The 27,827-nt window shown below is 35.2% G+C and overlaps 1 protein-coding gene across 4 annotated transcripts in view; it reads right to left on the bottom strand.

Moving 5' to 3' along the window:
* Nucleotides 1-579: 579 nt before the first annotated feature.
* The window catches only part of LOC140148464 (bis(5'-adenosyl)-triphosphatase-like), a 37,231-nt gene continuing 9,983 nt past the window's right edge, over nt 580-27,827 (bottom strand). Inside the window, exons 5-8 of one of the 4 annotated variants that reach the window (XM_072170426.1) lie at nt 27,603-27,671; nt 25,536-25,574; nt 12,184-12,264; nt 580-1,337 (exon numbers count right to left, since the gene is read on the bottom strand). In XM_072170426.1, the coding sequence (XP_072026527.1) occupies nt 1,209-1,337; nt 12,184-12,264; nt 25,536-25,574; nt 27,603-27,671 (318 nt within the window). In that variant the 3' untranslated portion in view covers nt 580-1,208. The remainder of the gene's footprint in view (nt 1,338-12,183; nt 12,265-25,535; nt 25,575-27,602; nt 27,672-27,827) is intronic. The other 3 variants (XM_072170428.1, XM_072170427.1, XM_072170429.1) reach the window with 3 other exon arrangements.

Below are 27,827 nucleotides of genomic sequence, written 5' to 3'. Positions count from 1 at the left end.
TATAATACTAATTATTCTTGTCACTTTGATTTTTAATCCCCCTCAAACAAAAATTGAATACAAAAAAGTGAATACAAAACATTCAACAACATCTTTTTTTGCATACAGACAAAAATCAAAAAGCAACTTCTTTCAGCTGACCAGTACTATAGAAGGAACCAAATACAGAGTGTGACCTAAGGGATCAAATTATATCTTGTATAAAACTTATAGGAATACTGCCAAGGTAACTCACTCATCTTCTGTTTTTAATCACTTAATTCAATACATCATACTAGTGATCCAATCTGGTCTAATAGGGCAAACTTCTTCAGCCGAATTTGAACTTGTCACTAACTACAAGCTTTAGATTTTTCTTACCAATGATCATATTTTTGTGCTTTGAAAAGAGCAATGTACTATTCCAGTTGAAATCCATACACTCTCCATGGACGACTTGACCTTAATCTTCCACACAGGGAGTGTGAATTTCAAATGGGGTTACCTAAATGGGTGACTCCATTTGAAATCTACATGCCATGTGTGAGAGATAAGGTTTCAAATGGAATAGCCAAATTGAGCCGTAATCCCCCCCCCCCAAAAAAAAACCAAAACAACTAGGAACCGGGAAACCAGGAACATAAGAAAATTGTATTTCTGATACAGCTGTAAATAGCAAAAAAGCTTCAAAATTTTAAAAATTATGCTACTTGATTTGGATCTTCTGAAGGCCTTGATCTCAAAATTAGCTCTAGGTTTTGTAGGAGCTGGTCATACATTGGTTATAAAGTAATTGCTTGTTGTTAGTGACTGGAGAACAATTCAGTTTGAAACTTTCACGTTGAATACAAAATTCTTCACTGATGTACATATAGTGCTAACCAATTCTTATATCTAAGTATGAAGTGAAATGCTCCACTCCAATTGACACCTTGCATGGTCATCTCAAGACCAGGTTCTACTTTCATACCTATCTTGGTAAACATGGAGCATATTCTGTATTCAAAGATTAGCAAAGTTTAGCTTCATTAGGCCAGATTGGTCACATTGGATGCATTTAATATAGAAAGCTGTGGGACGAAGATTTAAGGTTTGGTCTTTAAGCTGTATTAAGCCATTCCTTACCCATACACACACATACACATATTATCAATTCAAATCTAGATTATATATATGAAGCTTATTAAATACAATGCTTCTATAGTTTCAATACTTCTCTAGTATCCTGTTTACACTGGTTTGGTATAAACGTCATCAAACAATTCCCGGAGTCTGCCAGCTTCTTTTGACATATCCGTTTCAGTCCTCCAATTTGCTTTTTCGTCACCATCAAAGTTCACTTGGTTGTGCTCATCCAGCTGTAGTCAGTATAAGAAATATAGAAAATGTGTGTAAACAAAGTATCAATATGTTGAAAGCCACCACTGACCACAATTCAAATGCATTCCAAGTTGAACACCTCCCTGAATGTTCAACACCAATGGAAGCATGTTTCATGAGACAGAGATCCAGTCATATAAAATCCTATTAATCAGTATACCTTTTCTTTGAAGACTTGTTCAAAAAAAAAATTTCATTAATGTTATACTACAGTCCTGATGAACTTCATCAAGAAAGAGAGTTTGGTAAAATTATTGCCATTATTTATAAATGTCCAGCAAAGAACATGTGGTAGCAATTTGGTTCACCCCAATGAGTTGCTTAATATATTACTTTTGTTAGTGGACACATTAGCAGTTCCATTTGAAATCACACTACCCTTGTGGAAGATTTAGCTAATGTATTCCACAGACGGAACATATGTTTCAAATAGAGTAGAGAATCGGGTAAGTGCCGTTTGAAATACTTTGGACCTTAAGATTGCTTGTGAAACATACCTTCAATCAGACACCGAGAGTATATTTAACATGCAAATTTTGGGAATAGGTGTTGAAAGAATGTTCCTCATATCAATCAATATGGATGAAATACTTTACTAGTTTAATGAACCGTTTTGCTACTTTTGTATGCTTAACAACTATATGGAAGGAAAGTGAACAGAATGTTTTCTTTCAATTTCTGTGTGCTCTAGTTCTAGCGACACTCAATCTAGTGATGAACTCCTTGGTCCCAGAGTTTGATTTCCCAGAGTTAGTATGTTAATATTGTTGAAATCATCAACTACAGTTGTGAAACACAGCATTCATTCAGTGATCATAGGTAGGTAAAGCCATGCCACAGCAATGCTCACAAGCTGAAATACCCATCTGTTTTTTCTTATAGCATTTAGGCCAGACTAGTACCCTGAATTAACTTTATGCGAGGGTTTGTCACTCCTCCTGCACATGGAGTTTATTTTCCATGTCCTACATTATATCAGTACCAATACTAATAGAGATTAAGAGCCTTGTCTAAGAGCACAACATGATAGCACCACCAGGGCTTGAACCGGTAACCTTCGATTTATGAGCCTGAGGCGGTACTGCTAGTCCAACATGCCCTCTATAGGATCATATAAGTTCAATTTACCCCACATCATCCAGCAAGTGTACTGTGGGTAATATAGATTTTGACATCGGTTACTAGCCCTTCATGCTTCGTTTTAATGCAAGCCCCATGACAATTATTAAACTGGTTACCAAGCTATTCATGGCCAATTTATCAGGTGCTGAAAGGGATCACTTTTTTTGCGAAAACCTCAAAATTAATGTTAGCGACACTAGACTAAAGCCAAGAATTTTCTGCTTTACAAATGCTAAATTCCGCTTTTCTCCGCTTTGTAAATTTTAGCACATTTCTGACATAATAAAATTTCACAAGAATCTTACCTTCGTAAAGGATTGTGGGATACTCGAGCTGTGTGTACGGTAAATCTATGACGGATTTTACTTTATTTTGATGAATTTTGAAGACCCATTTCATTTAGTATTTTATTTATTTGTTTTCAATTGTATTTATTTTTATTTTTCTGGGTCATTTTGCTTATTTTTTCCTTTTTTCTCAGAAATCCTTTTCGCTTTACCTCCAAATTCCATGATTTTCATGAATTTCCGCAACACTGGAGAATTCTTGGGTTTACACTAGACCCATTCCCCTTTATACAATATCACAGCACACTCAATTTTCTTCACAAACTACATTGGGCTTTTCCAGTTGAAATCCATACACCCCCTATGTGGGAGATTACAGTTATGTCTTCCATAGGGGGTGTATGGATTTCAACTGGAATAGCCCAATTGGCACAGCATATTGAAGAAACAGGCCAATTATTCATTTGAACATACCGTATGAATTAATCTAGAATCATGTTTACAACATCTCATTACATTAGCAGGATCATATATATAGCTAATTTACCTATTTTAAAACAAAAGTAAACCTCTCGCTTCATCCAAATCATTATTAAAACACATACGTTTGATGAAAAGAAATCATTATTCCCTTAGCACTTTTACACAACCACCGACCCAGCCCTAGTTTTCCCCTAGAGTGAAATACGAAACTCCCATGAAATGTACCATACAACACTTTAGCACTGCTATATCAACAACAGGAAAAAAATGTGCAGCAAGAAAACTGTGTACACAAGTAAACTAATAATATGGAGGTAAGACAAAAACCAGGTAACCGATCACATTAGCATCATCTGTACTGCTTTCGGAAAATGAATCTATCAGCCCATAAGCTGCATGCCATGGTATCTACATCAACTTGAAATACAACTGTGTGTGCTAAAGCATATCAAGTGTTTAACTAACCAGCTTTGTTACTTGCTTCTTCTCTTTCCGATGTCAGTTATGCCGTGTATGAGAAAACACTTTGACAAATTTTATGCCAATGTTTTTCACATATAATGCAGTCCATTTTTTTTCTAGCAATTCAGCTGAATGATTATATATTGTATATGCATATTGAAAAACTTCAATGACATCTACCAATTAAATTTTTACATTGAAATGAATTCATGATATTAATAAATCTATAAAGGAATATATTACACACATTAAAGATAATGAAAAAAGTACCGATAAATTCGCTATAAAATGCTATAAAGTAAAACACTTATATTATACATCATATCAGTTTCATTTCACTAAAAGGAGCCTGTGGGCACAGATAATTGAAATATTACTGATGAAAAAAAACCCATACTGTTTCAAACATCATCTTCTAATTAATTAAAACCATGACGAAATAGCTGAATTGAAAATCTCATGAAATTTATCACTCATTTTGCATGAGTATGATAAAGGGGTGTTTTATGTATTGATTGAAGTATGACGGTAGATAGGTCATGTAATCAGATAGATGGATGAGAGGGTATACTATGGGGAACATCAAGTGACAATTCATCAATTGGGAAATAACACATCACATAGCTGCTTCAAGTCTAATACACTTGTACAGAGATAAGTGTTGTCAAACATTTTGAAATGGCTGCAAAATTTCCTGAAATATACCTTTGCCTTATTTCAATACAGGATAATATGAGCTAAATTTCCTGGAAATATACATTTCCTTTACTTTAATACAAGATAATAATCAGCAAAATTTCCTGGAAATGTGCACTTCTCTTACTTTTGTACAGGATTATCCCAGCAATAGCCTGAATTTGGGTAATTTCCTGGAAACTGGCCATCACTGAAAGAGTAGTGATCAGCAGTGTTCACTTTCAACAGAATTTTGGTGTAAAAAAATAGTATTTTCCCTCTCAAAAATGACACAAATTTGGGAATAATTAAGCATTTTCATTATGAATGGCAATTTGGTAATTCTCTTGTGCAAATTCTTGCTTTGATTATACTAAAATTGCACGATACACCCTCATATGTGTGTGGATGCTGGTGATCAGGGTATAGTACATCATCATCTTTGTCATTATCACCATACTCATCATCATCATTAATTTGTAAACAACAACAAATTAAAAAGTACCAACTGACCAGCAAGGGGAACTTTGGATGTATCTAAAATGTAAACAACAAAAATTAAAATGTACCAACTGACCAGCAAGGGGAACTTTGGATGTATCTAAAATGATACAAAATGTGTACCCTACCAAGGAAAATAAATGTTACAAACTGCTAGGGGGTTGGTCACCCACCTTTGCACAGATTTTGTATGAGACCTGAGAGCTCATCAGAAACATCAAATTGCAAAAAATTTAGGTCTTTTGGGAAAAAAATGTATATCTTCCATACAAAAGGTCATAATTTTCAATTGATGGTCAGCTTTTCATCCCAGCCACATACACTGTAAGTACATATCATTGGATTTATACAATTAACTACAAGGACTGTTAAATGTCAAAAATGTAAAATTTTTATGATTTGCCATCAAATTTGTATTATAATCAAGAATTTCAAAAAAGCAAAATGATTTGATATCAGAAGGTTATTTCTTGTATTTCAAAATCCAAGTTGGTGTGTCTGATGTGCTCTCAGGTACCACAAAAAATATGTGAAAATGTCGCTATACAAGCCCTTAAGAGTACCAACTGACCAAAATCATATTCTAACAATAAGAGTACCAACTGACCAAAATCATATTCTAACAATCTTTGCATTAAAAAATTGTTCATCTTTTCAATTCTCATTAACCCAATTCCATTTTGAGATTGATTTATACCTGGCAGCTATACTCCAGCTTCATGTTATTCCCAATTGACATTTTGCAGTTTTCTGATTGAGATTCTTAAAGTTGCACACTGTAAATTTATTTAGGCAATGATGCATCAGAAACCACCCTACTTCTGTGAAACTCTCACGATTGCCTATCATATTTAGATAGCCTCTCAGCTATTGATCATTTGATTATCAAATAGTAATAAGCAAATCGTCTTTGCTTGAATGTGCATGTTTTCATTGATTTGCTGTGTATAGCAAAATATGAACTCTTAATTTTTGCATTTCAAACCCTAAAATGATAACAAAAGCACATTGATACGCAAAAAAGGAGGGGTCTCAGGTGTAAGATCATCGTAGTTGTAGATTGGGAGTGGATGAATCCCCCCAATATTTTGATAAGCGTGAGGGGGATGGTCCATACAATCACCCCTCCCCCAATGTTGAAGTATGTGGCTATTTCACATTTTAGCTTCAATATGGCTACATTTTTTCCATGAACTTAATCCGTCACCTAATGGTGCTGGATTCACTATATTACAAGAATTTTTTCCAAACCCATCCCTCCAATGTCAAAAAGAAATTTACGTCACCGAAGATCATCTAATTGTCAAATAATTGTCTACACTCAAAAGAAAAATGTAAAAGTTACACCATTTTACAGGTAATCTGGAGCATATCACTGCACTCAGTTGGAAACCATGGCAGACAGGCATGGTATTCTTGCAACATAATATTCCTTCATTATTGAAACTTTCTTTGAGGTCTTTATAATAATATGTGTACGTGGTATATTAAAAGTAGACACCTTTGGGGAGGATCGTAAATGGAGAAATAGCCAAAAATCTGCCCGGGGGTGATTTTTTCACAATTTGGATTTGTTGCGAATTTGTGATGTTATTAATGTTTAAAATATTATCTGATAGTTTCAGACCGGAATGTAACTGGCATCTTGTATTTTCAAGGTAATTCCTACTCTCAACATTGTCAATAATATTTTTAAAGGGCGATATTTCAATTTCCAAGTTTATGGAACCATAACTTACGAACTTAATATCTTCACTTAGAAATGTCCAAAATTGATAACCTGCCCAAAAGTGCCTGTTTTTGACATGACACATCACATTTATGATCTTCCTGAAAAATAATGATTACATTTCTCAGAGGATCCCAGTTTAGGTATGCCTTCTCCCTTGAATGTCTGACCAGTTTATGTACCCACAAACCACATTCAAGTTCATCAGTAATTATGTCAAATTATGATTCCAGTATTTTGTATTAAGAGCTAAAAATATCCACCAATCCCCCACTTCTATACATTCATGTCCAACAAGTACATTATTGAATAATTGCACATATAAAAAGCTCTTCACACAGTTTGGAATGCCCATTTCCATATCGATCTTCTTTACTACACAAGAAAAGTACCTGTTGTTTAAAGGAAGGCCAGAATTGATTTCCAATTATGATAATAACAACCAATTTTGACTATCTCAACTACAGGTTCATAACATACAATACCAAGAAAAAGGCAATAATAAAGTAGCAATGTGAAGGCTACGCAAGTGAAGGTTACGCAAACAACAGGTAAATGCAATGAACGGTTTTTCCGCTGTTCATTTCAATCAATACTTGGGTCAATAAAACATGATTAAATTTTTCATTTTTTTTTTTCGTCATAGCAGCATTTCTCACTTCTCTGTGGACATTAACACAGACTCATCTTGTAAGTTCAATGACTGGATAGAATATCAAGGTCAAATGACTGTGGTTAGATCTCTTGTCATATGCCATTTCCTAAATAGCCTTTTTTCATCCACAAGTCAAGTCCTGTCCCTAAATTAACTCTAATCCTAACACTTAATGCTTACCTGCCCCAAGGCCATATACAGGATTTGAAAAATTATGAGGCAGCAAGGAATTTCATCTTATTTTATTTCTCTATCTTCCTTTCTTTACCTTGCATTCTTTTCCTTTGTACTTCTTTATTTATTTCTGAAAAAATGATGAGGCAAGTGCCTCTAACATTAGCAGGCACTCAACTTGGACAAGCTACAACCCTGATAAGGCCTGCTCACAAAATTATTCCCACTGCGCCGACACATTCACCAAAATTACTAATATCGTTTGCGACTGGGTTTTGAAACTAGGGAGTATATGATTTATGAGACGTCTCTGAAATATGATACTGTTATGTGACATGACGTTTCAAAAGTATTTGATATAGACGTCCGTGAATTATGAGTGCCCTCGAACTGATATTCTTTGAATGACAGGGGCGGATCCAGGAATTTTCAATAGAGGGGGCGCCGAGGCAACTCTGCTGCCGAGAGGGGGCGCGTGCCGGGTGCGCCCCCTCTAAATCCGCCCCTGAATTATATTTGAATGCATTGGGTACAACGTGGGGGGAGGGTGGGGTGAGGGGGAGCACTCATATACCATCACGTGTTGTCATCCTTGAGAAGGCCCTCAAAAAATTTGGCACCTTAAATGCTGACCTAGAGCTGAGACAAAAATAACTAATGAGATAGGAACCAATGCACTTTTACCGTTGTCCACTGTGAACCATGTCTTGCATGAAATCATTATACAAATACCTCTATCAATTTCTTATTAAATTGCCGCACTTTCACTAAAAGAACATGCTTGGTACATGCACAAACATTCAATTCTTAATATGAAAAAAAAATCAAAACTCATAGGTTGCATCATAGGCCTTCAAATGGTTGCATTAATTTGGCAAGAATTATTGCGGTACTTTGCTGTAACATATGTTTGAAAGCCTATGGCTGTAGGTTCAGGGTTTCTCCAAATCTGCAAAAAAAAATCACGAAAAAGAAAAAATCTAAATTTTTGTTGGAATTTATAAAAATCAGGAATTCCATATAAATTTGGAAAGTGGCATAAATAATTTTAGAGACTGTGCACCAAAAAGAAGACCATGCCACAAGATAGAGTAAACATCTCCCTAGCTTGCTGGTCTCTTGCGCCAGCCAGCATTAGACTAATGACAATTACAGGTGTTGTTTCACCATTTGATTTCATGTCTAATAACCGATGGGCTTAATCAAATACATCCTTTGCAATATCAATATGTGAGAAACGTGATATGATTTATGAATGGAAAAGTGACACGCATGTTTGCACTCAAATTGCTTGATATTGCGTGAGTTATGCTAATCTTTGTTATGTTATTAAAAATGCCAAACTGTTGACCTTTTAGATTTCACAATACAATTATTCAACAGTAATCCCTCAAAAATATTATAAATAATAATATTAATAGTACTAAATTCTAATACATTTGCTATACAATTAATGTCCTGGAAAATAATACAGGTTCAACTCATCCTTTTTACCTATTTGTTTTAATTATAAAGCAATTTTGTTCCAAATTGTTTCTTCAAACCATTCATAAAACAAACATTCATTATTAAAAATTACAAACTTCTGACCTATTAGATGTTATAAAACAATTATTATAATAATATATTAATAATAATACTAATAAATTGATCAAAAAATAAAATTAAAAACAAAAAATTAAAAACAAAACATACTAACCACGCTAACAAAACAAAATTGGCACCAAAATAAACCAACACAGACCAGGGTCTTAGCTAGAAATTGAGGGTTGCCCGTCATTTGAATAAAATTGCCTGTCCTAATTTCACCTTTAAAACATTTACCAGACATCTATAGCCCATGGGGGGGTCATAGCCGGGTTCAAAGAGTTCAAATATGTGCTGATATGGCCTTGTTCTACAAATTGGGTCTACTAAAAAGGTCAATTAGCTTCTCAACACATACAATTTATAATATAGCATCTGTCAAAGACATTAATTTTGCCCGTCCCAGGAGCAAACTGGCCATCTAAAATGATGGCCAGAGGGGTGGCTAGCTAAGACCCTGACACAGACCCACTACAATTTGAATACCACATTTCTTCCTAAAATAACATGTATTACATTTTGTTACATCCGGGATTTGTTTCATATCCCTGGACCCTGGTTATACCAGTACACTACTTTTGTTTAAACAAATATCAAATTTAACATTTCAAGTATTTGCTTTAATTATAGGGCAATTCTGTTCCAAATTTGTCCATTAATTACAATAGATCAATATATAGACTTCACAATGAAACCAACACTGACCTGTTAAATTTAAATACAACTTCTTCCTGCATGAGTACAAATTAAAAACCAGTAAATCTCATTAAGAGTACATGTAATTATGTAATGTACCATGCATAACGAGTAATGCATTAAAAATGTTGATGACCTCTCTCAACTATAGATGGCAGCACACACAGATATATTGTGAAGCACAGGGTGATCTTCCCTAATTCACAAATTCAAATTGATTAGTAACTACCATAATTATAATGACTTCATTATATAATATAAACCATTCATGAGCAGAAAGCATTCAAATCGGACATTATTGTGTTCATTTTCGGTGTGGGAAAAATAGATTTTCAAAAATTTGCCTGGTGGGTTTTTACTTATTTTTTTTATTTATTTATATAATTATTTATTCATTATTTAACCTGGGGTGACCAATCAATGCATTGTTCAAGTCTCCTTTGGTTCAAGATTTTCATTGACTTCCTCGCTAGTACTAACAGGTATATCACGGAAGACATGTATGAATGCATCTTCTAAGGAAAGAGTAGCATACAACACACAAGTACATGGGAGAATGTGTGAATATAAGTGACTCGGTGCACTTTATGCTGGATTATCTTCTGGCACTGGATGCACAGCAAATAACTCTAAAATAACTCTACTTTTGAATATTTAGAAGTACTTTCTACTAACAAGACACAGGTAACAGTCACAATCACATTACTAAAGGTTCTTCGAACATCCATGTTAAAATTAAGTATCTCAACCACGATGGATCTTCATTTTGCAGTTTGGAGCAAGATTTTATGGTACTGCAAACTTTTTGCTTTGATTTGAATGACATAGTACGACCCTATGCTAAAAGGCTAACATAGCGTAATGTGTTGAGTCGCACGGATCATTATATTGTACCGCTGAAATGTGTGATGATAATAATTAAAATTAACTTGAATTATGCAGTTTATACTAAAGGATGTCCCCACAAAGATTTGTAAATAATAAAGGTGCATATTAAAATACAAGGAATATGCAAATAAGGTTATTAATATTCATAAATACGCAAATTACATAACACATACTATACAGCATAAAACGTGATCATACTCTATCATCCCACCAAGTTAGAAGTTCAGTGGTTAATACATGTAAGCTGCACAGTGGATTAATGGCATTTCAGGCAAAATATGCAAATAAGCATCAATTATCTGGCAAAATAGAATAAAAAGTTAACTTTCAAATAGCACTTTTTGGCAATCCAAATACAATGAAAAAAACTTCATATTTTTTAATAACAGTAATAATATTGATGTCATTTTTGTGTGATACAAGAAGATACTGCACTCGTCATGAAAATATGAACTTGTCTTCGGTTTGATCAGTGTTTTCATGGCTTATATATTCTTGTATCACACCCAAAGCCCTCCAATATGAAGTAAATATTTGCTGCTTTGCAAGCTAGCAGTATGCTTTGTTTCTCTGTACATATAAGCTAATAAATAATAACTGTGCTATATAGACTAATAAATAATAAGTTTTTGTTGTTGATATGCAGTTTACAACAGCTCACTTTCTAGCTAAATAAAAAGATATGGATATTATTATGTTTTGGGCAAAGTTGTCACTTGTGTTCAAGAACTATGCCAGTAATATGATGCACTAATAATAGCCAAATGAAAGATGAGGTTTTTGAGTAGATCATTAATGAGTCCAAAATAATGCTGATGGTTAGATTTTTGTGACATATTTTGATACAGAGATCTATTTGCACCAACTGAAAATTTCCACTAATAATTACTGCACAATCAGACTTGGTTCATCTTCAGAGGGAGAATTATAACATGAACATTCACCTAAATGTGTGCAACCCGACTGACAGCCTCATCCCCATGTATTGTTCTTATGGCCCACTGTGGTACAATTATGTTAGAACTTGGAATAAGATTGTTTGGGTGATGGGTCTGCCAGTGTGTGAGGTAGAAAACACAGTTAGAATTGATCCACCCACCTTAATTAATTCACATTCCTAAATTGGGTGCTGCATGCATGCATGCAAGCAAGGTAAAACCAGGGATTCTGCTGATTACAAAAAGTTATGGGTTCAGTAGACCTCCTATCTACCATTTCGGCTGAAATTTAAGAGTCATTTGAGAATTTGTTTTGGAGGTTCATATTCCAATCATTGCCATGACGCTGATACAAGTAAATACAGTACATTTAATTATTACAATTGAGAAAATAAAGCAAACTTTAAAAATCCGGATAGGCAAACTACAAAACACTATAATTTTAAAGTGCCAAATGTATTTAATTTGACGAAAATATTATAGTTTTGTTTTAAATTCCAAAAATAGATAGATACAATCCCAGGGATACAATTGCATGCGGGGCACAAAATACAAGGAAACCGAATTCCTGATTTCAGCATAGAATAAATATACACAATCATGCACAGGATCATTTAGGGTTCTTACCGGCTGAGTAACAACCTTGAGACCATACACAGGAGAGTATCCAGCAATTTCACGTTCTTGAAAATTGACAGAAGAATTCACCTAAAATGTATTGAATAATTTAAAACATTTTCATTCTCAATATTTCCATATAATGTATACTGGTATATTACAGCTTTGGAAAAAAAAAAAGAGGTTTGTCGCTCACCCACACACATTATGTGAAACTATCATAATGTGTAGCCCTATGCGCTTTGCCTTTTTAAAGGTTTTTTAACACTTGGTGGCTCTATAATATTAATAGCCCATCACCGGAAAATTGATACACCATGTTCCAAAATGGTGTGTGTTGCGTACATGAATTCTGTTTGCTATAAAAAGTTTTCTATTATATTTTGATTTGGTTCCCCTGTGTGAATATGATTATTCGTGCAATAATCATCGCTCAGAAGGTATTGTATTAATATCTGCACTGCATGTGCATACATCCCACGTGATGTGATGACGCAATCACCCAAAGTGATATAAATGTACACTTTTGTTGGCCAGGCCAGTGAAAAACCGATGGCTACCAGTCGCTGACCTAGTACTCAGCATGTGAGGGGTGCCGACGGGAGCAAACAACATATTTGTTTGTTTTCTCTCTTTATTCCTGAATTCTTTCTGTTCCAGGTGCCATAAAGCCCTTGGGGCGTTAGGGTTAAGGAATAAAGATGTGGGTGCTGCATTAATGCTCCAACATTGTTACACTAAAGGAACTACAATATTGGAGGTAAAATGACAATGACTTTTATACAATCAGGTTTATGACATTATCGGTACGTGAGTTCTCTTGTAAATTTATAATATCATCCAATGATACTTTTTTCTTGTGCCTCCTACATGATATCAGTGAAGAAGACAAGAGTATTAAAAAGATTATTTTGAAACGTACACTGTGCATTTGATTTTTAATACCTGTAGGCCTAACCTGTGAAGTATGAATTTTGAATGGAGAAAATAATTTTTCGCTTTTTTTTTTCCATCTACAAACATGTGTTATTATTTTCTTGACACTTGCAAAAAATTGCATGGGGCATAGCTATTTTTTAACAAAAAGGCAAAAAAAGCAAAAGCCAAGCACATAGCTTTTTTGTAAACTGTTTGAGAGACAAACCTCCTTTTCGCCTTATGGGAACTTTTTTTGCTAATATCAGCTTTTGGTACAAGTTTGTTAAGCTTTGTTAGTAGCAACATTCCAACATATGGAAACAAGTTTGTTAGTAGCCGCTTATGGAAACCCATTTGTTAATAAGAATTTATGGAAACAAGCTTTTGATACAAGTTTGTTAAGCTCTGTTAGTAACAGCTTATGGAAACAAGTTTGTTAGTAGCCGCTTATGGAAACCCATTTGTTAATAATATACAAATATATACTGCCATGAGAGGTTCTGGTTAAAACTATGGGCCCGAGGTGAGATCAATAGTACTATTTTCCTGAGGGGCGCAGCCCCGAAGGAAAATAGTACTATTGATCTCAGCGAGGGACCATAGTTTTAACCAGTACTCGAATAAAGGCAGTATATATTTAATTCAAACTTTTTAGCTTGACAAATCCATTAAATGATTACTCACGACTTTAGCTTTCGCCATCAGGGCTGATGGCTTGATCACAAGTGAATAGGTCCACTGCTTTGCCCGCGAAACGGCTTGTTGACATGTCCCGGAAGTGAAGATGTTTTTGGTTTGAGCAGTGGATCGTACACGTGATCGAGAGATACGAGACCTTCGTCGCGGTTGATAGCTTTGGCCCCCTTTTTGCGAATGTAGATGTGGTTACCCCAAATGGTCGCTGGACAGAGTGAAGCAGCAAATGAATGACAAACAGCCGAAAGTTAAACAGAAAAAGAAGGATGCCACACCATCTAAAGGCATGGTAGTCATACCCTACGTAGAAGGCTTGGCGGAGAAACTACAAAGAATCTTCAGGAAACATAATATTTCCACAGCCATGAGACCCACCAACACTCTGAAAAGTCTGCTGGTCCATCCAAAGGACAAAAAGGACATTGAGCAGACTAGTGATGTGGTATACAACATTCGTGCAAAGGGTGCGACAAGTCTTATGTAGGGGAGACTGGGCGACAATTTGGTACAAGGTTAAAAGAACACAAAAAGGACTCTGAATCTGTTGCAGAAAGAAAGTTCACGAGAGCAAATAGAAAAGAATCCACCACAGAACAGCACAAATCAGCCATTACAGACCACATAGCGCAAGAAAATCATATCATAGAATGGGAGGGGGCGTCTATACTCGACAAGGACTCAAACGCCTTCAGCAGGAGAATGGGCGCATCCAGATATTTTTGGCCCACCCCCTAAAGAAGACATGGGAAAATCTTAATCTTTTTTAAGATCTGACCTCGTAAACAATGAGGTCAGATCATAGCCAGCAGTAGTGCATAGAGTATCATGCCTACGGATTTCATCACAGTCTTACCTTAGCACGCTGGTAAGCAGCGTTTGAGATGGTGTTAATCGATAGTCGATAACCGATAATCAATGATCAATCAGCTATGAATATTTAATTGGATTCTAAAAATAATGATCACGGACTCTCATGTTCAAATGTGTGTGTGGGTTTGGGGTGTATACCCCCCTCGCATGTTGATGCTCGCAATTGCTGAGGATTTGACTTTTACCCTAAAGAAGACATGGGAAAACGCAAACTTATTGGGAATCCCATGTCTTCTTTAGGGTAGGTGCCGTTAATTTCTGGAATAGCCCAATTAGGGAAGCAATCTACATTCGCAAAAAGGGGCCAAAGCTATCAACCGCGACGAAGGTCTCGTATCTCTCGATCACGTGTACGATCCACTGCTCAAAACAAAAACATCTTCACTTCCGGAAATGTCAACAAGCCGTTTCAAGGGAAAAGCAGTGGACCTATTCACTTGTGATCAAGCCATCAGCCCTGATGGCGAAAGCTAAAGTCGTGAGTAATCATTTAATGGATTTGTCAAGCTAAAAAGTTTGAATTATTTATCTACAATCCTACAAATGCATCTATTTGCAGTATATATTTGTTTTATATCCTTCATTCATAGATTTTTTGTTCATTGATTGGTTAAAAGATTACATGAAAACTCCACCATGTTGCGAGAAAGGCCTAGGTAGGACCTATACACGGTAGGTCGGTTTAGGCGGTCCAAGGACTCCCACTGTAATGTCATGCATGTAAATGTGCTCATGGTTTTTTAAGCTTACTCATTGTCAGTGTATATTTGTTCAAGTTGTATCTTCATTCCACTTTGCCTTCATTCATGTCATTCATAGATTATTTGTACAAAGATTAGTGAAAAGATGTACATGTAAAAAGATTTATATGTAGGCCTAAACTTGAAGGCCATCATGCATCGGGATAGGCCTACGTAAGCACAGCACTAGGCCGGCTAGGCGGCCGGCGGTCCAAGACTAGTCTCGCACTGTCAGTGTTTGTTTTTAAGCTTACCATGTCAGTAATTGCTCTGAATCTGTGTTGGTCTAAAACACATTCCTGCGCTAGAACGGGTAACAATTCAAATTAAACAGCTGAAATCGTGATCTTCATCAGCAGTAGCAGCCCACTCCAGCTTGATTTATATTTCGCCATTTTTGTGTTGTCGTTTCTCGGCAGTGACAAAATACTCTCATAGTCAATGTTGACGTTCAATGTTATTGTTATGCTTTATGGACTGCGACGTGGGTATGCTGCTATCCGTAAATAGTAAATATCCAGAAGTACTATTTACGGCTTGAAGGTACTATTTACGGACGTAAATAGTACTTTTTGCACTTCCTCACAGAATAGTGTGTTTATTTTTGATCACGTGACACACTTTTAACCAATCAATGAACAAGAATCTATGAATGAAGGATATAAGAACTTATGGAAACTTGTTTGTTAGTAGCAGCTTTAAGAATAACACATTTTTAAAAACCAATTTGTTAATAACAGCTTATGGAAACCTATTTATTAATTAATCATGTTTGTTAAAATTTATACAGCTCCATGTCACTTGGATCAGTCGCGTGAAAATAAATCACAACATGACCCAACTATAAATTGATGCAAGATTAGTAGAAACTGAAATACATGCAGATGTGTTAATCAGGAGGGTAAAAAGAGTAGCTGCAAAGTAGTGCCAGGAGAGAGAACTTGAACAAGAACAAGAAGTGTGTCACTGTGGCATGGTAAAGAGAAGTAAGCATATTTGCATTTAGCAGAGAAAAGCAAGGAGAACAGTAAGGTGCTTGACTGACTAATTACAGATATGTGGCTTAAATGGTATAACCAGGAGGTGACAGGGGCAAAACTGCACCACCCAAATTACTGTGCTACTAAACTCATATGTGACCTGCTACCATGAAATGTGAGTCAAGTCGCAAGTTTGTAGATTCAAGACATCCTGGCTGCTGAGTTGGTATTTTTCTGTTTGCTGTGTACCTGTATGTACAAGCAATTAGTATTACTGGCTTGAACAGGTGCGTGTGAAACAAAGAACACCAATCCAGAAGCCAGGATGTCTCGAAACTACCAACTTGCGACTTTACGTTCATTTTGTAGTAGCAGGTCACATATGCTTTTAGACGGAAAAACAAGCAAAAACAAGCAAACTTATATAAGCACAGGTACCTGATTGCAAAGCCCTAGTTAATTTTTTACTTATTTATATCATGTTTATACATTTCCCACTGAATTGTGTTTGTAAATTAATAATTTTTGCTAGACTGATGCAATTTAATTAGTTTTTCAGATTTATCTTCTTTGTCAAGGATATCATCTAAACTGAAATGCCAATTAAAAAAACCCAATTCCTCATGTAGAACATGCACAATGTCAAGTGTATACCAACTGATTTTGTAAAAGGGATTTAGCTTCCCATTTTATTTGGGCTATTTGTATCAATTCACTCCTTCACAAGCAAATTACCTGTTAAAATATCTGTACATACATGGGAATACAAGTAGCACAAAAGTACTATTTCAAATTGATATTATTTAAACAAAAGAAAAATATAAGTGACAGCTGGGACTTGTACTTGACATTGTTAAATGATAATGCAAAGCTCTGTGATCTATGTATACCGTTCAATGTGTTAATGCTATTTTTTACCAACTTTTATAAACCAAAGCAATGTGGTATATCAAACCAAAAGATGGCTTATATAAAATATATTTCCACTTCCGTGTATAAATATTGTTTTTACCAATATGCCATTAAACTTGATACTAGTTGAAATATGTACAAGGTTTCAGAATATCACCAGTTTATATCAAAATCTCAATACAATTAGCAAAAAACCATTTAATTCAGGGAATTGTAAATTCACAATCATGTCCATCTTCAATCAAGCATTATCTTAAGTTCAAGTTCTAAACCATGGGCAGAGATGGTACTAATATCCAACACTTGGAAGGAAGGGTTGTTATCTAATGATGGTAATAAGATTAAGATGTCACACTATAGGAGAAAGGCGCTATAACTGATAATAGCGATATTAGCGCTCTTTTTTATACTAGACGCAATTGCGCTATTTTGTCATTCGTTTCTACACATAATTGCGATAATAGCACTGCTATTATCAAAAAGTGCTAATTTCGCTATTATCAGTGTATTTTTTAGACTTAGAAGAAAATCAGTTTGGTGAAAATGGCTCTTAGACAAAATTGCGCAATTATGCAATTTTCACTTTACCCCACCACTCAAGTGATAATAGCGCTATTTCGCTATTTTCAAAATGGCCTTTAGACAAAATTGCGCAATTTTGCAATTTTCACTTTACCCCACCACTCAAGTGATAATAGCGCTATTTCGCTATTTTCAAAAATGGCCTTTAGACAAAATTGCGCTATTATGCAATTTTCACTTTACCCCACCACTAAAGTGATAATAGCGCTATTTCGCTATTTTCAAAAATGGCCTTTAGACAACATTGCGCAATTTTGCAATTTTCACTTTACATCACCACTCAAGTGATAATAGCGCTATTTCGCTATTTTCAAAATGGCCTTTAAACAAAATTGCTAATTTTGCAATTTTCACTTTACCCCACCACTCAAGTGATAATAGCTTATTTCGCTATTTTCAAAATGGCCTTTAGACAAAATTTGTTAATTTTGCAATTTTCACTTTACCCCACCACTCAAGTGATAATAGCGCTATTTCGCTATTTTCAAAAATGGCCTTTAGACAACATTGCTAATTTTGCAATTTTCACTTTACATCACCACTCAAGTGATAATAGCTATTTCGCTATTTTCAAAAATGGCCTTTAGACAAAATTGCGCAATTTTGCAATTTTCACTTTACCCCACCACTCAAGTGATAATAGCGCTATTTCGCTATTTTCAAAAATGGCCTTTAGACAAAATTGCCCAATTTTGCAATTTTCACTTTACCCCACCACTAAAGTGATAATAGCGCTATTTCGCTATTTTCAAAAATGGCCTTTAGACAACATTGCTAATTTTGCAATTTTCACTTTACATCACCACTCAAGTGATAATAGCGCTATTTCGCTATTTTCAAAAATGGCCTTTAGACAAAATTGCGCAATTTTGCAATTTTCACTTTACCCCACCACTCAAGTGATAATAGCGCTATTTCGCTATTTTCAAAATGGCCTTTAGACAAAATTGCGCAATTTTGCAATTTTCACTTTACCCCACCACTCAAGTGATAATAGCGCTATTTCGCTATTTTCAAAAATGGCCTTTAGACAAAATTAGCTAATTATGCAATTTTCACTTTACCCCCACCACGCTAAGTGATAATAGCGCTATTTCGCTATTTTCAAAAATGGCCTTTAGACAACATTGCGCTAATTTTGCAATTTTCACTTTACATCACCACTCAAGTGATAATAGCGCTATTTCGCTATTTTCAAAATGGCCTTTAGACAAAATTGCGCAATTTTGCAATTTTCACTTTACCCCACCACTCAAGTGATAATAGCTATTTCGCTATTTTCAAAATGGCCTTTAGACAAAATTAGCAATTTTGCAATTTTCACTTTACCCCACCACTAAAGTGATAATAGCGCTATTTCGCTATTTTCAAAAATGGCCTTTAGACAACATTGCAATTTTGCAATTTTCACTTTACATCACCACTCAAGTGATAATAGCGCTATTTCGCTATTTTCAAAAATGGCCTTTAGACAAAATTGCGCAATTTTGCAATTTTCACTTTACCCCACCACTCAAGTGATAATAGCGCTATTTCGCTATTTTCAAAAATGGCCTTTAGACAAAATTGCGCAATTTTGCAATTTTCACTTTACCCCACCACTCAAGTGATAATAGCGCTATTTCGCTATTTTCAAAATGGCCTTTAGACAAAATTGCGCAATTATGCAATTTTCACTTTACCCCACCACTCAAGTGATAATAGCGCTATTTCGCTATTTTCAAAATGGCCTTTAGACAAAATTGCGTAATTTTGAATTTTTCACATTACCGCACCACTCAAGTGATAATAGCGCTATTCCGCTATTTTCAAAAGTCGAAAATGCGTATCTGTCTGACCTAACACGAAGCGGAATCGAAATGCGTAAACATTAGCGTAACAGTTCTGCACCCTTGCGATGGTCCAGAATTTGAATCGGCAATAAAAATATCCGATCTTTCCGATCAAAAACACAAAGTTACAAGTTTAAACATACTATTGTATTGACAAAATACAATATTGCCAAACAATATAGAATAGAACTTTCCACGTTAAGTTGTCACATTATTGCAGGAAATACGGTTACCAAACATTGGGAAAGTTCGCAATGCAATTCCCATTCGAACGTGTGGGAAACTGAAAGTGCATTATAATAAGACAGGCTATCTTTTGATTCGCGTGATAGACACTTGTAAGGGTAACAGTAAGGAATGTGTGTTATTAACTGCAATGTCAATGAAAACAAACGAAGTTACCTGCTTTGAATACATTAGGCTTCCGTTACATTCTTGTATGTTTTTGTTTGTTTACTCATCGTGGAGCTGCATGTGAAAGGTTCCGATTATCATGATTGTTTGTTTACGATCATGTGATGAATCATGTGATTAAACGGGACTGTCACCATTTTGTAGAGTGGGGGCGGTATGTTTATTTAATAATAACAGACGATGCTGGACATGACATGTGTGTTTTGTCGTGTTTTATAGTTTATGTTGTAGTCTTTTTTTTCGGATAAGCCGTCGTCGTGGTCTGCAATAATGATGAGGCCGTCGGCGTGGTGGGAGGGCTAAAATTGGTAAATGGCGTTTCAAAAATTCACACTTTCTTACTTGCCCTGCGGGGCTCTTCCGTTCTGGTCCCACTGGGAGTATGTTCTCGAAACGTTTGGGCTGCTGCGTGTATGCGTAAACGTTGAACAGTAGAATGAAGAGGTAAAGTTAAATTCTCAAAATTTCTCAATAACAGTTCGCACTTAAACTGCATAAACATCAATTTCTTAAGAAAGACCTAACACATCAGACCTAACAGTTCACACTTCCTTACTTGCCCTGCGGGGCTCTTCCGTTGTGGTCCCACTTGGAGCATGTTCTCAAACGTTTGGGCTGCTGCGTGCATGTTATTAAAAAAATTAGCAGTTCACAGTTTCTTTCTTGCCCTGCTGGGTTCTTCCGTTCTGGTCCCACTTGGAGCATGTTCTCGAAACGTTTGGGCTGCTGCGTGTATGTTATGAAAAAAATTAGCAGTTCACAGTTTATTTCTTGTTTCTATGGGCCCTTCCGTTCTGGTCCCACTTGGAGCATGTTTCAAACGTTTGGGCTGCTGGGTGTATGTTATTAAGGAAATTAGAATCTGGAAATTGCAAAATGTAGGGCAAAATTGCGCCATTTTGTGAAAATAGGGGAACAGCGCAATTATCACTTGAATGAGGAGGTAAAGTGAAAATCTGAAAATTGTGTCATTTAGCGCAAAATTGCGCAATTTTTTTGAAAATAGCGGAATAGCGCAATTATCACTTCAATAAAGAGGTAAAGTGAAAATTTGAAATTTGCGCAATTTAGCTAAAATTTAATTTTTTGAAAATAGCGGAATAGCGCAATTATCACTTGAATGAAGAGGTAAAGTGAAAATCTGGAAATTTGAAAATGGCAATTTAGCGCAAAATTGCGCAATTTTGTTGAAAAAAGCGGAATAGCGCAATTATCACTTCAATGAAGAGGTAAAGTGAAAATCTGAAAATTATGCGCAATTTAATTGCGCTAATTTAGCATAAAATTGCATAATTTTTTGAAAATAGCGGAATAGCGCAATTATCACTTGAATGAAGAGGTAAAGTGAAAATCTGGAAATTTGAAAATTGCCCAAATTAGCGCAAAATTGCGCAATTTTGTTGAAAATAGCGGAATAGCGCAATTATCACTTCAATGAAGAGGTAAAGTGAAAATCTGAAAATTGCGCAATTTAGCTTAAAATTGCATAATTTTTTTGAAAATAGCGGAATAGCGCAATTATCACTTGAATGAAGAGGTAAAGTGAAAATGTTGAAATTTGAAAATTATGCAATTTAGCTTAAAATTGCATAATGTTTTTGAAAATAGCGGAATAGCGCAATTATCACTTCAATGAAGAGGTAAAGTGAAAATCTGAAAATTGCGCAATTTAGCGCAAAATTGCATAATTTTTTGAAAATAGCGGAATAGCGCAATTATCACTTGAATGAAGAGGTAAAGTGAAAATCTGGAAATGTGAAAATTGCGCTAATTTAGCTTAAAATTGCTAATAATTTTTTGAAAATAGCGGAATAGCGCAATTATCACTTGAATGAAGAGGTAAAGTGAAAATCTGGAAATGTGAAAATTGCGCAATTTAGCGCAAAAGTGCGCAATTTTTTTGAAAATAGCGGAATAGCGCAATTATCACTTCAATGAAGAGGTAAAGTGAAAATCTGAAAATTGCGCAATTTAGCGCAAAATTGCGCAATTTTTTGAAAATAGCGGAATAGCGCAATTATCACTTGAATGAAGAGGTAAAGTGAAAATCTGGAAATGTGAAAATTGCGCAATTTAGCGCTAAAATTGCATAATTTTTTGAAAATAGCGGAATAGCGCAATTATCACATCAATGAAGAGGTAAAGTGAACATCTGAAAATTGCGCAATTTAGCGCAAAATTGCGTAATTTGGTTGAAAATAGCGGAATAGCGCAATTATCACTTCAATGAAGAGGTAAAGTGAAAATCTGACAATTGCGCAATTTAGCGCAAAATTGCGCAATTTTGATGAAAATAGCGGAATAGCGCAATTATCACTTGCATTTTGTGAAAGTTTCATAATTGCAATGTTGACTTCATAATTGCGCTAATTTCAAAATGGGGTTGATAATTGCGCTAATTTGAACAAGTTATTATCATAATTGCACTATTTTCATCATAATTGCAACGTTGAGTTCATAATTGCGCTAATTTCAAAATGCAGTTGATAATTGCGCTAATTTCAACAAGTTATTGTCATAATTGCGCTATTTTCATTGAGCATTGTGAAAGATTCATAATTGCAATGTTTAGTTCAAAATTGCGAGTGAACATCTGAAAATTGCGCAATTTAGCGCAAAATTGCGTAATTTGTTGAAAATAGCGAATAGCGCAATTATCACTTCAATGAAGAGGTAAAGTGAAAATCTGAAAATTGCGCAATTTTGATGAAAATAGCGGAATAGCGCAATTATCACTTGCATTTTGTGAAAGTTTCATAATTGCAATGTTGACTTCATAATTGCGCTAATTTCAAAATGGGGTTGATAATTGCGCTAATTTGAACAAGTTATTATCATAATTGCACTATTTTCATCATAATTGCAACGTTGAGTTCATAATTGCGCTAATTTCAAAATGCAGTTGATAATTGCGCTAATTTCAACAACACTATAGAAGTACATGTAGGTATAGGAATATGAAACATCATAATAAGTCATACTAAATATGTGACACAATCTAGTCCATGGGGGCCAAAGGAGGCAGGCTATCATATACTGAAAACACCAAAGGTTTAGCATACTTGTTTCTAAAGTTATGAAGTTTTGTGATGTCTATTTTCTTATGTATTTTATTGTTTTTTTACTCCATATTTTTGCCTTAATCTGAATTTCAAATTTGCCGCCTTTGGCCCCCATGGACCAGATCGTGTCACATATGATAATTTTCCTTCAAAATGGTAGCAACTTTGCAGAAAGGGTCATGTTCACCGATCGTAAGAAAAAAGAAAATGATTCCTCTGGTATATATTTGTACCTGTACATATAACTGTTTTCTTAAATATCTAACTGCTGATGATTTTGAGCAAAAATGTGGCTCTTTGTGATCAATTTCAGGGAACCCAGTCAGAAATATCTAAGGTTAGTCTTAGGGTTAGGATTGAGGACTATTTGAATATATATTAGAGCTAATGGACATAATAAATGTTGGGTATTTAAGGTATTGGGTGTCAGAGATAAACTAACAGAGTTATTCCCAAAATGGGTCCCCTCTCAATTTGTCACCATTTTGAATGAATTTAACATCAACAATCTCCAAAGGTTGAAAGAAGATAGTATTAGTTACCCCCTGTTTGTTCATGAAATACGGGAAAATATCTACGGTCAGTGCCGTATTCCATCAAGCCGAAGGCTGAATGGAATACGGCACCAGACTGTAGATATTTTCCCGTATTTTGTGGGAACAAACAGGGGGTAACGATTTTATCCTTTAGTGAACATGAATTTTATTATCTTCCGATTTGTTCGTAAACTTTGTTGCAAGAATTTAGTTTGATAATCTTACTGAAAAGTAGACCAGTTCCTTTCATGACCTTTGCTTGAACAATGCAGCCATGCCACGCGTGAAGCATGTGCGCGAGGCTTAAAAATATCGCGCGAGTCATGTTACGCAGACGCGTGTGTGTTAGGACTATGCAGGTAATATTACATGCATGTATATTAATTAGGAGTGCGCAGGTAATACAGATTTTTATCCAAGTGGTGATTGACCAATGAAATTGCAGAATTCTTATCAACTAAAGGATAATACATTGTACTTACAAAGCAAGTTTAGAATATGGAACGTCACACCAATTCTAAGCCAATCCCTAAAATTCTCCAACATCATAATTTAAATTTCTGTCCTTAAGGGGGTACTACACCCCTGCCAAATTTTGTGCCTATTTTTGCATTTTTCTAAAAAATTATAGCGCATTGGTGACAAGTAAGATATGTATATTATAGGGGCAAGGACTACAACTATTGCACTGGAAATTTTATTTCAGCACAGACCACAGTTGTGGAGTTACAGTCAAAAATGAGGGAAAACCAATATTTGATCAATAAATCAATAACTACTTGCCTTGAGTTGCTGAATTTTCAGTGCAGTAGTTGTAGTCTTTGCCACTATAATATACATATCTTACCTGTCACCAATGCGCTATAATATTTGAAAAAAATGCAAAAATAGGCACAAAATTGGCCAGGGGTGTAGTACCTCCTTAATTAATCTAAAAATTCCAGAACCTGATCCCAAAGAATTGGGGTGGCATCTTCTAAAGTCTTGCCTCCATACATTCTGCACAAGTGATATAAACTGGAAGACCAATAGGATTGCACAGTAAACATGGTATTGGTTCCTTTATTATCAGCACTTCAAAACTACTTCCCACCTAGTCCAACTTGAATGACCTTCCCTTTCTTCAACTAAACAACCCAACAAAAGAAACTGGAACCATTATATCACTGCAAACTAGACTTTGGTTGTCACTGTTGTGCATTCATCCATGTTCTTCCATGTTTAAGGCGGGTAGGTACGTAAGTGGACTAGAGAAATAATCACATCCTATTTAATCTTTATGGCCATGTGTTCTGAACTCGCCACGCTTAGCGTTACATCACAAATATTATGAATTTTTACCACAACCGAGTTTTAAATTAGAATATCTCCACAATTATCAACCCTAAACTAGAGTATACATTTTTGGAAAGCTCAAGACATAAGCACTTCAAATATACTCAATTACTAAAATTGTTTAGCAGTAATGTAAGACCCAAACCAAGTTTATAGCCCCTGTAGTAGTTAATTTATTCAAGTTACACATGTGAAACACCCTGTTTCCATAGAGTTTATGTGCTTCCCTCCTCCCTTCACCACCCTGACTGCTTGCAATTCAATCAACCACAGCTTTATTAGTTGTGAAGCTTTTTTGTTCATATTTTTCAGTTTGTTAGTGGCATTATTTAGCTTTCAAATGAGACCAAAACCATGACATTATCTTTTTGTTCAGCTGAGTTATGATGAAATACGTAACACCGCCCCCATTTTTGGGTGGCGAGTTCAACACACATGGCCATATATCACTCTTCCAATACACCACTCCCTATATGGTACTTACTTTTGATATTCCCGACTGATTCACCATGAAACCTTGCAGCTACATGGGTTTGAGAATGAATGAAAAACAGCAAACAAATACATATTATTGCCTACATGATCATTAAATAATGTACCCACTAATTGCAGCATATATTCTGAATCCTTGGGTGTTGATTGTACAATGGAAAATATCCCAAAGTTGAAAAAGTGGTACAATATTCTCAATTTAGGTGTATAGAATAAAAAAAAATTTGAAAAGATAACCAAAGCAATGGGGTCATCTTCTCTGTAAGTTATTAAACCCAGATCACTGAATATGAGTACACAAATTGCAAATCTGCACTGAAATACCTAACCTACAGATGAAGAACTTTCATGAACCCAAAGGTAAATGTTTTCCCTATTGTAATCCTGGAATTTATCAGCATAGATCCGTAACTCCATACATTTATATCACATCATAAGCTAGACTGTGGATAGAGTTGATAATTTCAAACTAACAATTCCAATATCTTGTTGCATCATTTCCATAAACTATTGTTTTTCAAGTTTCCCCATCGATCATTTGGATTTAAAATGCTCTAAACTGGTTACAGGAGTCGGCATATAGTCAACTTAAATTATATTTATTTTAATTCATATCAAGTTGCATGGAATGGGTATAGTCTATTGATTTTCACAGATTTGTATACATCATGAAATAATACTATACCCTCTAGATGTATTCACTAACCACTGAAAAAGGCCTTTCAACAAATAAATCAAACAATAGGTTATTAATAAGCTATTTTGAGAAAAAGGGAAGGAAAGCAAAGCATATCAGCATTTCTTGTGAACAAATATGTTGACATGCAAGTACAGCCAAATATTGAAATTGTTGCATGCTGCAATTGGATGATTATTGCATTTTAAAATGATATATATTCCATATATAACTTGTGTGTATCAAATTACACTACTCTATATTTGAAAAATAAGATTGTATTTACACTTGGTGTAAGATGAACAAATGGACAAGAACTCAGAAAATTAATATTTAATGAAAATATGATACTATAATATGCAATTTACATCCAATTGTGAGGATACACCAACTGCTATACACCAACTGTGAGGAATTTGTTTCAATGCAGGAAATCATAACCAGTTTTCACACTATCATTTTTGGTCACAAAATCACAAAGACCACATATATGCTAACTATCTGGTGTGTAAATGGATCCCTATAATCAAAAACCAAGATCGTAAGACTCATTTACTTTCAACTCCAAATCTGTCAGTAATTGCTCACTCATTTCCCATATCTTTAACCCCATGAGAACTACCTGCTGATTGGCCAAAAAGAAGTTTTCATTATCAATTGGCCCAATCAGCAACATTGTTAGAATAATTTCACCAATTATTTGCAAAGCTCCATTCTGATTGGTGATTTAAGTGAAGATATCATGTAATTGACCAATCAGAGGCAATGTTAGATCGACAGGTAGTGCTCAGAGGGTTATGGAATAATAATTGCACTTGGCATCTCAAATGAATTAAACCATGACCAGGCATCATAACATGTTTTTCATAAGCATGTTTCATGCACAAATTTCTAAAGTAGCATGTACTGAAAGATTTGGACACCTACTGCATCTTAAATTGCGCAAAGAAACCATCAGCTATACCTAGAAACCCACTTGTGGTATAGTGAACCAGATGATTGACTACATATGTGACATGATCAAGGGAAATGAGTCGGATGTCCCTAATAATGATTTTGAGATAATGGCAAAGAAAGTGTTAAAATTCTTTTGTTTTATAATGTTTTCAGCGATTGATAAATTGATGTAACTTCGCAAAGAAAAGTTGTATCTACATGGGGTTTTCTGTTTCTGAAAGCTCTAAATGTCCTTTTTAGAAACATGTGCAAAACTCATTTTCGACCAAGGTCGACTTGTGACTCATTCCCCTTGATCATGTCACATATTATATAAATGCCTCTCATCTTTTCAACTACCAAGCACATTTTGTTGCTATCCACATCAACAACCCTTGGATATTTCATAAAAAGGTTTCTATATTGTAATATTTTCACAACACTAACCTTGTCATATATTTCATCGTTCGCCTTGAAATCTTCAGGTTTTCTTGGTAAAACATGCACATGGACATGCTGCAATAAAACAAGAGAGAAAACAAATATGCACAAACCCACTCTGATCAGAACAAACCATCTTCCTCCATGCAGTGACCACTGTACTTCATGTACCTTTACCTTCATCATTCAAAAATGGTAGACACAATAGGAGAGCGCTGTTCAGCTTGGGTA

Source organism: Amphiura filiformis, chromosome 3 (genome assembly GCF_039555335.1).
Source record: "Amphiura filiformis chromosome 3, Afil_fr2py, whole genome shotgun sequence".
Taxonomy (NCBI): Eukaryota; Metazoa; Echinodermata; class Ophiuroidea; order Amphilepidida; family Amphiuridae; genus Amphiura; species Amphiura filiformis.
Note: the sequence above shows the minus strand (reverse complement) of the source record. Positions and strands in the feature narration are given on the sequence as shown.